The sequence below is a fragment of the Callorhinus ursinus genome, unplaced genomic scaffold (assembly GCF_003265705.2).
Source record: "Callorhinus ursinus isolate GAN/ISIS: 27379988/994484 unplaced genomic scaffold, GSC_fseal_2.0 scaffold1, whole genome shotgun sequence".
NCBI lineage: Eukaryota > Metazoa > Chordata > Mammalia > Carnivora > Otariidae > Callorhinus > Callorhinus ursinus.
The window spans coordinates 146,289,477-146,302,403 of NW_027397063.1; the positions used below are offsets into that span (position 1 = coordinate 146,289,477).

Here is a 12,927-nt window from a genome sequence, read left to right on the forward strand (position 1 = left end):
GAGAGGGGGGAGGGTCAGAGGGAGAAGCAGACTCCCTGCTGATCAGGGAGCCCGATGTGGGACTCGATCCCGGGACTCCAGGATCATGACCTGAGCCGAAGGCAGTCGCTTAAGCAACTGAGCCACCCAGGCGTCCTGCATATTTTTCTCGTTTAGTGCTCTGAAGATACCATGCCAGTCCTTTCTGGCCTGCCAGGTCTCTGTGGATAGGTCTGTTGCCAGTCTAATGTTTCTACCATTGTAGGTTACATATCTCTTCTCCCGAGCTGCTTTCAGGATTTTCTCTTTGTCTCTGAGACTCGTAAGTTTTACTATTAGATGTCGGGGTGTTGACCTATTTTTATTGATTTTGAGAGGGGTTCTCTGTGCCTCCTGGATTTTGATGCCTGTTTCCTTCCCCACATTAGGGAAGTTCTCTGCTATTATTTGCTCCAATATGCCTTCTGCCCCTCTCTCTCTTTCTTCTTCTTCTGGGATCCCAGTTATTCTAATGTTGTTTCATCTTATCGTATCGCTTATCTCTCGAATTCTGCCCTCGTGATCCTGTAGTTATTTCTCTCCCTTTTTCTCAGCCTCTTTATTTTCCATCATTTTGTCTTCTATATCGCTGATTCTCTCTTCTGCCTCATTTATCCTAGCAGTTAGTGCCCCCATTTTTGATTGCACCTCATTAATAGCCTTTTTGATTTCGACTTGGTTAGATTTTCGTTCTTTTATTTCTCCAGAAAGCGTTTCTCTAATAACTTCCACGCTTTTTTCAAGCCCAGCTAGTATCTTTAAAGTCATGATTCTGAACTCTAGGTCCGACATCGTACTAATGTCAGTATTGAGTAGGTCCCTGGCAGATGATACTACCTCTTTTTCTTTTTGCTGAGGTGATTTTTTTCGTCTTGTCATTTTGTCCATAGGAGAATAGATGAATGAGACAACAGAATGCTAACAGGTTAACAACGTCTCCAGCAAATATACTCTATACAAATGAGAAAAGACCTGAAACCAGGGGACAAGAAAGGGAAAGAAAGAAGAGAAAAAAAGAGAAAAGAAAAAGATAAAAACAAACAAAACAAAAAAAAAACAGAATATGATCAAATATGATCAGGCTAGTTGGATAGATCAGTGCCACACATTAGCTTTTGGGCATATTTTGGTCTGTTAGAAGAAAGTGCCTGCTAAAATTTTAAAGGAAGAAAGACATATATATGTACAAAATAAGGGTAGATACAATGAAGGGATGGAAGATGACTGTAAAGATGAAAATTATAAAAGATTTTATAAAAGGAATTAATAAGTTTTTTTAAAAAGAAAGAAGAAGATTGAAAAAGAAAAAGTAAAAAGAAAAAAAAAAGGGAGAGAATGTGATCAGGCAGGAGAATAGAACAAAGCCATACACTAGTGATTTAGGGTATATTTTGATCTGTTAGAAGAAATTGTATCTCAAAATTTTAAAGAGAGAACAACTTATATATATATGCCAAAAATAAGGGTAACTACTATGAAGGGATAAAAATATCACTCTAAAAATGAAAAATAAAAAGTTTTTTTTTAAAAAAAGGGATTGATATGTTGTTTGAAAAAGGGAAAAAGAAAAATTCAAAAAAAAAGTTAAAAAAATTAACTTTGAAAAACTAGTGAATTATGGTAAAAAAGCCATGAATTCTGTGTGCAGTATTCCCCTAGCGCTGGAGTTCTCCCGTTCTCCTTGATTGGTAAACTTGGTCTTGGCTTGCTGGCTGCTCGTGCTGATCTTCTGGGGGAGGGGCCTGTTGCTGTGGTTCCCAAATGTCTTTGCCGGAGGCGGAATTGCCCCGCCCTTCTCGGTCGGGGCTAAGCAAGCTGCTCGGGTTTGCTCTCAGGAGCTTTTGTTCCCTGCAAGCTCTCGGTACAGCTTTGGAGGACCAGGGTGAAAATGGTGGCCTCCCAATCTTCGCCCGGAGGAGCTGAGAACTCGGGGCCCCGCTCCTCAGTGTGTCCCCAGAGAAAAGCAGTCACTCCCATCTCCCTGGCCTCCGACTGCACTCCGTGCTCACCCGACCTGTGACTGAGTGTTTCTATGTCTGGCACCCGACCCCGTGTGGAGTCTCCAAACCCAGCAGATCCCTGCGGTGCGCTCCTGCGCCGCTCCTCCCAGGGGAGAAAGGGGAGTCTCCCCGGCTCTGCCGCTTGTTGGGTCCCTGCTGGAGGAGCAGTGGCCCGACTGGGCCGCGGATCACAGTTTATGGCAACCCCGAGCTGAGAGCCCGCGCCTCGGCTCCATCTCTGCAGCCAGCTTCCCTGCTCCGATCCCTGGGAGCTCTGCCGCACTCAGGCACCCCCAGTCTTTCTGTGACCCTAAGGGTTCTGAGACCACACTGTCCCGCAAGGGTTCCACCCCCCGCTTAGCCACTGGAGCAACGTCCCTCAGCGGAGCCGACTTCTAAAAGGTCCGATTTTGTGCTCCGCGGCTCTATCACTTGCCAGAAGCGGCCGACGGAGGCCCCCTTCCCCGCCGTCTATCCTCCCGAATATCGCCTCGGATTCACTTCTCCGCACGTCCTACCTTCCAGCAAGTGGTCGCTTTTCTGTTCAGAGTGTTGTTACTCTTCTTATCTTCGATCTCCTGTTGAGTTCGTAGGTGTTCAGAATGGTTTGATCCCTATTCAGCTGAATTCCTGAGACCAGCCGAAATCCAGGTCTCCTACTCCTCCACCATCTTGCTCTGCCCCTGGCTATATAATATTAATCTGAATTTGTTACGTTCTGCAACCTTTACTGTTTATACCCAAGAGAAGCCAGTAATGTCAGATCACAGTGTTCAAGATCTATTTAATTATAACCAGAAGTGCTCAGTACATCTCTGTGTCATGGCTGCACAATTTTCTAAATGACATGGGCATCAGACTCTGTACTGGCCTCCCTTCAAGTGAGGAGTAGGCTATGAAACTGCACTGAATGGAGTAAACTGAAATTTCCCCTGCAATTTTTTTTTCATATTAAAAATGGTCTTTAATGACGAATGAATTAACATTTTAATAAAAATGACCTAGCAGCTTACTCATTGCCATGGTTAAGAGTGGTCTTTGATTCCATTCCTTAATCACCAGAATAATAGCGAATCTACAATATAAGTGGTTTCAGTCCACAGTGTAATATCCAGCAGTTTGCTTTTCTTCAGCACCCTGCTGTCCACCTGCTCTGAGGGCAGTAAGCACTATCTATTATTCTTTTGCTTATTATTGAACTGGATTCTTAAAGCCCCCCGCCCCAGAGTGTGGGAAACCCTGCTTAGGCAGACCACTCAGGATTCCACAGAAAAGTCAGTCTGAGTGCAGGTGGTTGATCTGCTCAGTTTCTGTTAAGACCCATTAACTCTGCCTTGATGGGCACTTATGCGCTTTTACTCCTTCATTCCCAAGCCTCGTGGGCGCTCGAGTTTGAATTTTCCAGAATGACTGCTATTCAGAGAGAGTCCTGCGTACCACCAGCTCTGGTTCCTTTTTTTTTTCCAGTGGAGATATACTTGATAAAATATAATATTAGTTTCAGGTGTACAATATAACTTGATACTTGTATATATGGTGAAATGATCAACATGAATGAGGTTAGTTAACATCTGTCACCCTATTTACAAAAATTTTTTTCTTAGGATAAGAACTTTTCAGATTTTCTCTCATTATATCCCTGTAACTTATTTAATGATTGGAAATTTGTCCATTTTGACTCTCTTCACCCTTTTCATCCACCCACCCTGACTCTACCACCAAGGTGTTCTTTTTTTTTTATGTTTCAAGTTTTTATTTAAATTCCAGTTAATTAGCATACAGTGTAATATTGGTTTCAGGATGTATTCTCCGTATCTGTGAGCTTGGTTATTTGCTTGTTTTTTAAATTCCACATATAAGTGACATCATATGTTATCTTTCTCTGCCTATTTCACTTAGCATATTGCCCTCAAGGTCCATCCATGTTGTCACAAATGGCAAGATTTCATTCTTTTTTATGGCTGAATATATTCCACTGTGTGTGTGTGTGTGTGTGTGTGTGTGTGTGTGTGTGTGTGTGTGACATTTTCATTACCCATTCATCCATTGGTGGACACTTAGGTTGTTTCCATGTCTTGGTTCTTGTAAATAATGCAGCAATGACCATGGGAGTGCAGATATGTTTTGAAATTAGTGTTTTCATTTTCTTCAGATAAACACCCAGAAGTGGAAGTGCTGGATCATATCGTAGTTATGTTTTTAATTTTTTGAGGAACCTCCATATTGTTTTCCATAGTGGCTGCACCAATTCACATTCCCATCAGTGGGGCACAGAGGTTCCCTTTCCCCATGTCTTTGACAACATTTGTCATTTCTTATTTTTTTGATAATAGCCTTTCTGACAGGTATGAGGTGAAACCTCATTGTGTTTTGATTTGCCTTTCCCTGGTGATTAACGATGTTGAGCATCTTTCCATGTCTCTCTTGGCCATCTGTATGTCTTATTTGGAAAAAATGTCTTTTCAGGCCCTTTGGCCACTTTTTTTTTTTTTTGCTACTAAATTTTATGTGTTATTTGTATTTTGGATATTAGCCCCTTATATGTTTTGCAAATATTTTCTCCCATTCTTGCCTTTTCATTTGGTTAATGGTTTCCTTTGCTGTGCAGTAGCTTTTAATTTGATGTCGTCCCACTTGTTTATTTTTACCTTTGTTGCCTTTGCTTTTGGTATTCATTCCAAAAAATCATTACCAAGACCAATGTCAAGGAGCTTATTGCCTGTTTTCTTCTAGGAGTTTTATGGTTTCAGGTCTTAGATGATGGTTAATTCGAGTTAGTTTTGTATATGCTATAAAATAGCATGTATATATTTGTATATGCTATTTTGTATATGCTATAAATAGGATATTTTATATGTATAGGTATTTTACATGTAATAGGATATTTTATATGTATATGCTATAAAATATGGTTTCAGATCTTACATGAATAATGTTAATTCGACTTGTAAAGTAAACTTTAATTTGAGTTAATTTTTGTATGTGCTATAAAATAAGAGTCCACTTTCATTCTTTTGCATGTGGCTCTAGTTTTCCTAGCACTGTTTATTGGAGTGTCCTTTTGCCACTGTATATTCTTTGCTCCTTTGTCATAAATTGAGTATGTGTGGGCTTATTTTTGGGCTCTTTATTCTATTCCATTGATCTGTGTGTCTGTTCTTAATGCCAGTACTGTACTGTCTTGATTACCATAGCATTATTTGTAATACAGCTTGAAACCTGGGAGTGTGATGGCCTTCAGCTTTTGGTCTTCTTTCTCAAGACTGCTTTGGCTAATAAGGGTCTTTTATGGTTCCATACACATTTTAAGATTGTTCTATATTTCTTTTCCTTTTTGTGTTTTTTTTTTTTTGTAGGTAGCAAAGCAAAGTTTATTGATCCATAGTTACTGAGCAATAGTATAAAGCTCCCCAAGAGGCAGGGGACCCAAGAGGGTTGCCCAGGATTGTTCTATATTTCTATGAAAAACGCAGCTGGAATTTTGATAAAGATTGCTTGAATCTGTAGATTGAGTAGTATGGACATTCTAACAGTTTGAATTTTTATGATCTCTGAACACAAAGTATCTTTCCATTTGTGTCATCTTAAATGTCTTTCATCAATGTCTTATATTTTTCAGAGTACAGGTCCTTTACACCTCCTTGGTTAAAGTTATATTAGGTTTTTTATTCTTTTTGATGCAGTTGTAAGAGAGATTGTTTTCTTAATTCCTCTCTTTTGTTTTAGAGAGAGAGTGAGCAAATGCGAGTTGGGGGGGCCAAGGGAGAGGGAGTGAGAGGATCTGAAGCAGACATGGGGTTCGATCTAATGACCTTGAGACCATGATCTGAGCTGAATATCAAGAGTCAGATGCTTAACTGACTGAGCCACCCAGGTGACCCTTAATTTGTCTTTCTCATAGCTCGTTATTAATGTATAGCAATGAAACCAGTTTCTATATGTTAATTTTGTATCCTGAGACTTTACTGAATTTGTTTATTAGTTCTGATGGCTTTTTGGTGGAGTCTTTAGGGTTTTCTATATATAACATCATGTCATCTGCAAATAATAACAGTTTTTTACTTCTTTCCAATTTGGATGTCTTTCTTTTTCTTGCCTAATTCCTCTGGCTAGGATTTCATGTTGAATACCATGCTGAATAAGCATGGCAAGAGTGGGCATCCTTATCTCATTTCTCACCTTAAAGGAGAATCTTTCAGCTTTTCACCATTGAGTATGATGTTAACTATAAGCTTGTCATATACAGTCGTTATTATGTTGAGGTATGTCCCTTCTTTACCCACTGTTGAGGTTTTTTTTTTAATCATCAGTGGATGTTGAATTTTGTCAGATTCTATTACTGCATCTATTTAGATGATCATATGATTTCTATCCGTTTTGTTCATATGCTGTATCCTATTGATTGATTTGAAAATGTTGAAACATCTTCACATCCCTGAAATAAAAATTCCACTTGATTGTGGTGTAATATTCTTTTAATGTACTGTTTGGTTTGGTAATATTTTGTTGAGCATTACTGCATCTGTGTTTATCAGAGATGTTGGTCTGTAATTTTCATTTTTTGTAGTGTCTTTTGTCTAGTTTTAGTATCAGGATAATGCTTGCCTTGCAAAATGAGTTTGGAAATGTTCCCTCCTCTTTTTTGGAAGAGTTTGAGAATGATTGGTATTAATTCTTCTTTAAATATCTGGTAGAATTCACAAATGAAGCCATCTGGTCCTGGACTTTGTTGGGAGGTTTTTGATTATTGATTCAATCTCCTTACTAGTAATCAGTATGTTCAGATTTTCTATTTCTTCATTATTGTTTTGGTTGGTCTTTGTTTTTAGAAACTTAACTCTTTCTTTTAGGTTGTCCAATTTGTTGGCATATAATTGTTCTTAGTGGTCTCTTATGATCTGTTGTATTTCTGTGGTATCAGTTGTAACATCTTTTATTTCTGATTTTATTTGAGCCCTCTCTTTTTTCTTGGTGAGTCTAAGTAAAGGTTTGTCAATTTTGCTTATCTTTACATAGAACCAGGTCTTAGTTTCATTGATCTTTTCTATTGTCTTTTTAGTCTCTTTCATTCATTCATGTCCTCTCTGATCTTTATTTCCTTCCCTCTACTAATTTTGGGCTTTGTCATCTTTCCATAGTTTAAGGTGGGAAGTTAGGTTGTTTGACTTTTCTCATTCCTTGAGGTAGGATTTTATTGCTATGAACTATTGCCTTAGAACTGCTTTTGCTGCATCCCATAAATTTTGGTTTTTACATTTCTATTTTCATTTGTCTCAAGACATTTTTTAAGTTTCTCTTTTGATTTATTTGACCCATTCATTGGTGGTTCAGTAACATGTTAAATATCCACATATTTGTGAATTTTCCACATTTCTTCTTATAATTATTTCTACTTTCATATTATTGTGGTTGGAAAAAATGATTTTAATCTTAAACTTATTACGATTTCTTATGTGTTCTAACACATGATCTGTTCTGGAGAACGTTCCATGTGCACTTGAGAAGAATGTGTATTCTGCTTTTGAATAGAATGTTCTGTATATATCTGTTAAGTCCATCTGTTCCAATATGTTGTGTACAGCTGATGTTTCCTTACTGATTTTGTCTGGATGATCTACCTGTTGATATAAGTGGGTATTAAAGTCCTCTACTATTATTGTTATTGCTATTATTTTAGGTCTGTTAATATATGATTTATATATTTAGGTGCTCCTATGTTTGGTGCATAAATATTTACCAATGTTTATGCTCTTGTTGGATTGACCCCTTATATCATTATGTAATGTCCTTTATATTATCATAGTGTTTTAAAGTGTGTTTTGTCTGATGTAAGTATGGCTACCTCCAGCTTTCTTTTGGTTTCTATTGGCATGGGCTATCTTTTCCCATCCCTTCACTTTCAGCCTGTGTGTGTCCTCGCACCTAAAGTGAGTCTCTTATAGGCAGCATATAAATTGGTCTTTTTTTTTTTTTTTTAATTCATTCAGGTACTCTATGTATTTTGGTTTTGGGGTTTTTTTTTTAAGATTTTATTATTTGAGAGAGAGATAGCAGCAGAGATAGTGAAAGAGCACAAGTGGGGAGGAGAAGGAGAAGCAGGCTCCTAGCTGAGCAGGGAGCCTGATGCAGGGCTCCATCCCAGGACCCTGGGATCATGACCTGGGGCTTAACCAACTAGCCACCCAGGTGCCCCAACTCTGTCTTTTGATTGGAGAATTTGGCCCATTTACATTTAAAGTAATTATTGATAGTTATGTACTTATTGCCATTATGTTAATTGTTTTCTGGCTGGTTTATAGTTCCTCTCTGTTCCTTTGTTCTCTTCCTTTATAGTTTAATGACTTTTGGTGGTATGCTTAGATTCTTTTATCTTTTGTGTATCTACCATAGATTTTTACTTTGTGGTTACCATGAGGCTTACATATTAACTTATATTTGTGACAGTCTATTTATGATAACAGCTTACATTCTAAAGTTCTATGTTTACTCCCCCTCCCTCCTCCATTTTGTTTTTGATTTTACATTTTACATCTTTTTATCTTGTGTATCACTTGTTTGTAGTTCGGGTTTTTTGTTTTTTAGGGGTTTTCTTTTTTTTACTACTTTTGTCTTTTAGCCTTAGTAATAGCTCTATAGATGATTCATTCATTACACCTTTACTATATATTTACTTTTACCAGTGACTTTCACATTTTATTAATTAGTGCCCTGTCTTTTCATCTCGACAAAGTCCCTTTAATATTTTTTGTAAAGCTGGTTTAGTAAGGTGATTAACTCCTTTAGCTTTCACTTGTCTGGAAAACTCTTATTTCCAATTCTGAATAACTTTGTTAGTTAAGAGTATTCTTGGCTGGAAGTATTTTTTTCTTTCAGTACTTTGAATGTTATCATGCCATTCCCTTCTGTCCTGCAGTTTCTGCAGAAAAATCTGCTGACAGTCTTATGGGGGTTCCCTTGTACATAACAAGTTGTTTTTCTTTTGCTGATTTCAAGATTCTTTAACTTTTGACATTTTATTATAATCTGTCTTGGTGTACATTTCTTGGGGTTCATATTTATAGAACTCTCTAGATTTCCTGGATCTGGATGTGTGTTTATTTCCCTAGGTTAGTTTTCAGCCATTATTTCTTGAAATAATTTTTCTCCTCCTTTCTCTCTCTCCTCCTTCCAAGAGCCCTATGATAATGAATGTTAGTCCACTTGATGTTGTCCCGTAAGTCCCTTGTGCTACCTCCACTTTTTTTCATCTATTATAGCTGTAGAATCTGGGTGTTTATGGGAGGTGAGTTCAGAATCCTCTCAGAGCTAGGTGATCAAGGAGCATTCCTGAGTAGCATGCCCCAAAGACTGGGGCACCAGAAGTAAAAATGGGACATCAGATGCATATAAAAGCTCCCCTCCAAGAGATCCTGGTGCCCTCCAGAGGTCTCCAGTAGGTATAGTCAGGACTTCGATGTGTTTAATTAGAAGCCTGCCCCTCAGGCTGCAGCTGTTATGATAAGCTATTAGGCCTCTTTTACAGACTGAATTCCTGGGCCTGTTGCCTCTTGCTGTGCCCTGGGGCTATTGGCCATTTAAGAACTCTTTCTCTGTTGGCTACAGTTCTGTGAGGCCCCCAGAGCCAGGAGATGTAGAGGTGCCCTCTAGCAGCCGCTGCAAAAACCAAGGTACCAAATGTAAAACCGGGGCACTGGACACTTGTAAAAGTTCCTTCCTGAGAGAGAATGGTGTTCTGAAGCACAGCAGAGGGAGAGTGAGAAGTTGGTGCCCACTGGCTGGGGAGTGACAGAGGGAGCGGATAGAGATGGTGCCTACCAAGAAAGAAAAGTAGAAAAAGAAAAAAGCCGAAAGGGTTTTTTGTTTTTTTAAGGCATCCACCAGTTGGAGCAAGATAGAGGGAATGCACAAAGATGGGTGCCCACCAGTCCCCACACCTAGAGTACCCCAGCATGTCCCCAAATGTGTCAAATCATATGCCTGACCCTCAGGCCAGTGTTCTGAGACAAGTATTAACAAGCCTCTCCTGCACAAAGCCCAGGCACCCCTCAACGGGCCACGTCCATGCTGGGCCCTGAGGTGGGTGAGTGAGTCCAAGTATGTGAGCCCTTTAAGAGCTGCTGGGATCGCCAGCCTCGTGGGTCTTGTGGATGTAAGCCTGTTGGTTTTCAAAGCTAGGTATTTTAGGGGTTTATCTCTCAGGTACAGATCTTAAGAGCTGGGATGCCCAACGTGGGGTTCAACCCTTTGCTCCTCAGGCTGTTTTGTAGTTTTGAGTTCCCTCCCACCTGTGAGTCTCTGCATTGGGGGTGGGACTTATGGCAAGATTGTGTCCCAGCTTCTCTGAGTCCTGTGACCTGGGCCTTCTCTCATTCACTCAATGTGTACGAGTCAGTCAGTCTTTAGGGTTTTTTTTCCAGAGTAGGCTGTCCTTTATGTAGCTGTGCAATCAGGGAGTTTATGGGAGGTGAGTTCAGGATCCGCTCACGTTGTCCTCTTCCAACTGTATCATCACCTGCAATTTGATTTGCATCTTTACATAATTGGAAAGATGAGAGAGGCCACCAAGAGCTGCAGCGAACCCATGGCCACAGGACCCCAAGGTTTCGTGTTTAATCCTGTGATAAGCGGTTACCGTAGGACCCTGCTCAGGGCAGCTTCTGTGCTGCTCACAGGCCTGGAGCCTTGGAAAGAGCAGGTCTCACAAACATCTGTGCGCCTCTCCTTGTTTCAGAGCCTGTCCCACTGTGAGCTCATCACAGATGATGGGATCCTGCACCTGAGCAACAGCACCTGCGGTCACGAGAGGCTGCGGGTCCTGGAATTGGACAACTGCCTCCTCATCACCGACGTGGCCCTGGAGCACCTGGAGAACTGCCGCGGCCTGGAGCGCCTCGAGCTGTACGACTGCCAGCAGGTTACCCGCGCGGGCATCAAGCGGATGCGGGTAAGGGGGGCGCTGGCACACTGAGCAAACAATGACTATGTCAAGACTCCCATCTTCCACATTTTATCCTAAGCTATAGTGATGCAAACTGATGTATTCCTCAAGTGTATTCTTATTCAAAATTTTCTTAGAGCTCACCCTGGCAGATTCAACTTCCAGAATGGGTGTGGAGCAGAGAGGTTCCAGAGTCCAGTGATCAGACCCTTGTAAGGAAAGAGATTAAAGGTCATTACCAGTGGGAAGGAGATCATGGTCTTGGTTAACTTCCAGAGAACAGGGCTTAAATAGAATGTGGCTTTTCTCCCCCCAGGTAGTTCACCTAGTCTTCTTGAATATGCTTTAAGGTGAGGCAGCTTTGCATTTACCTCCCGGAGCTGCCCCAGGTGCTGGAGCTGTGAGGACTCTGCTCGGTGTACGTATAGGACTAGTGACTGCCCCGGGCAGATATTCGGGTCTCCGCTCTTCAGGTCCCCTGTAAACAGAAATAGCTCTAGCCTACACCAGAAATTCTATTTCTGCTATTTGCCTGAGAATCAAGGAGAGTCCATTCTACATGGAGAACTGTGGGCTCGTCTAGGATTGTGCCTATAACCCTCGAAATATGCACACAATGACTACTCCACGTCCATCTGCTTTCTGCTTCCAGGCTCAACTCCCTCATGTCAAAGTCCATGCCTACTTTGCTCCTGTCACCCCCCCGACAGCAGTGGGAGGAAGTGGACAGCGACTGTGCAGGTGTTGTGTCATTCTTTGACGGCGGCTGCCTGAGCCCAAGGCACGATGAAGTGTCCCTTCCTCCAGAGAAGACCCGAGTCTTCCTGACCTGCTCCACCTTCACCCAAATCTCTTGGTTCTCCATCGGGAAAGACATTTACAGGTAAAAGACTTCGGTAGGGACTGCAGTAACTCTGGTGATAGTTTTCACCTTTAATCTGCTACGATGCAATCGAATCAAAGCCTTGTGTCTGCCAGCACCTGGCAAGAGTGGTCTCAGCGCAGCCTGGACCATGCAGGAGACCTGGATCTCTTAAGAGGGGGGTGCCTTCTTAGGTACCAAAAGTCCTGCCGTTGGCTTTAGTCAGCATTCCTCAAACAGACCATCAGTGTTAGCACAAATCGAGCAGAAAGAATAAGCTGTTGATTTTCTACCTGATACTTAAGCCAGTGGCCTGCTTTAATTCACACTGATTTCATTTTGATTAGCAGGACTTTTCCACTTTGAAGATGAAATAGCAACTTTCTCAAAGTGACCTGTACTGCAAATTCGTGATGCCTGAAAGTTTTATACGTAGAGACTTAGGTGGGAGGCAAGTTAGGTTTCCATGAGACACCAAAGAAATGATGACTCTGAACTGGGTGGAGCAGGGTCTTCACCTTTCTGTTTCTGTCAACTTGTCATACACACTTTCGGGGACCAAAAGATAAACACAACTCAGAGTCTGTGTGGCCTGACTGCAAATAAGCTGTGGCAGGCGCTACAGCACAGAGTGCATTTTTGTTCTAGGAGAAAAGCTAATCATGTCATCTCTCACAAAATTTGGGGGGACCTTAAAGAAATAGAATTAAGGCTTAAGTTATCTATAATATATAATCAATTAAAAATAATGAATGGATGCATGTAGAATGGGTGTGATTTTTTCCAAGTTTATTTTAAAATCTTAGAAATCAAGTTACACCAGAACTATTCAAAAATTGTACACACTTAAAACTCAGATCAGTAAAGTGTTGGCACCTTTTAGACTCAATATAAAAATGAATAAACCATTGCAATGCTTAAGTCAGAGGGTTTTATTGCTATAATCTTAATGGCAGACAAATCTGAGCAAAACCATTGGATGGGAAACCATTTTCCAAATTCAGACCTTCCTAATACTATCTAAAATCAGATAAACTCTAGTTTCCATCCTGTGCTGTCCACATGTGTGACATTTATGAAGATTAGGAACCCATCACCACTCTCACATT

General features: G+C 40.7%; 1 protein-coding gene across 5 annotated transcripts in view; it reads left to right on the plus strand.

Moving 5' to 3' along the window:
* The window catches only part of FBXL2 (F-box and leucine rich repeat protein 2), a 121,795-nt gene extending 109,270 nt beyond the window's left edge, over positions 1–12,525 (plus strand). For 3 of the 5 annotated variants that reach the window (XM_073902653.1, XM_073902648.1, XM_073902655.1), the window contains 3 exons: positions 10,750–10,962; positions 11,609–11,839; positions 12,169–12,525. In XM_073902653.1, coding sequence (XP_073758754.1) covers positions 10,750–10,962; positions 11,609–11,716 — 321 coding nt within the window. In that variant the 3' untranslated portion in view covers positions 11,717–11,839; positions 12,169–12,525. Of the gene's footprint in view, positions 1–10,749; positions 10,963–11,608; positions 11,932–12,165 lie in introns of those variants that run through there. The other 2 variants (XM_073902651.1, XM_073902650.1) reach the window with 2 other exon arrangements.
* The last annotated feature ends 402 nt before the right edge of the window (positions 12,526–12,927 follow it).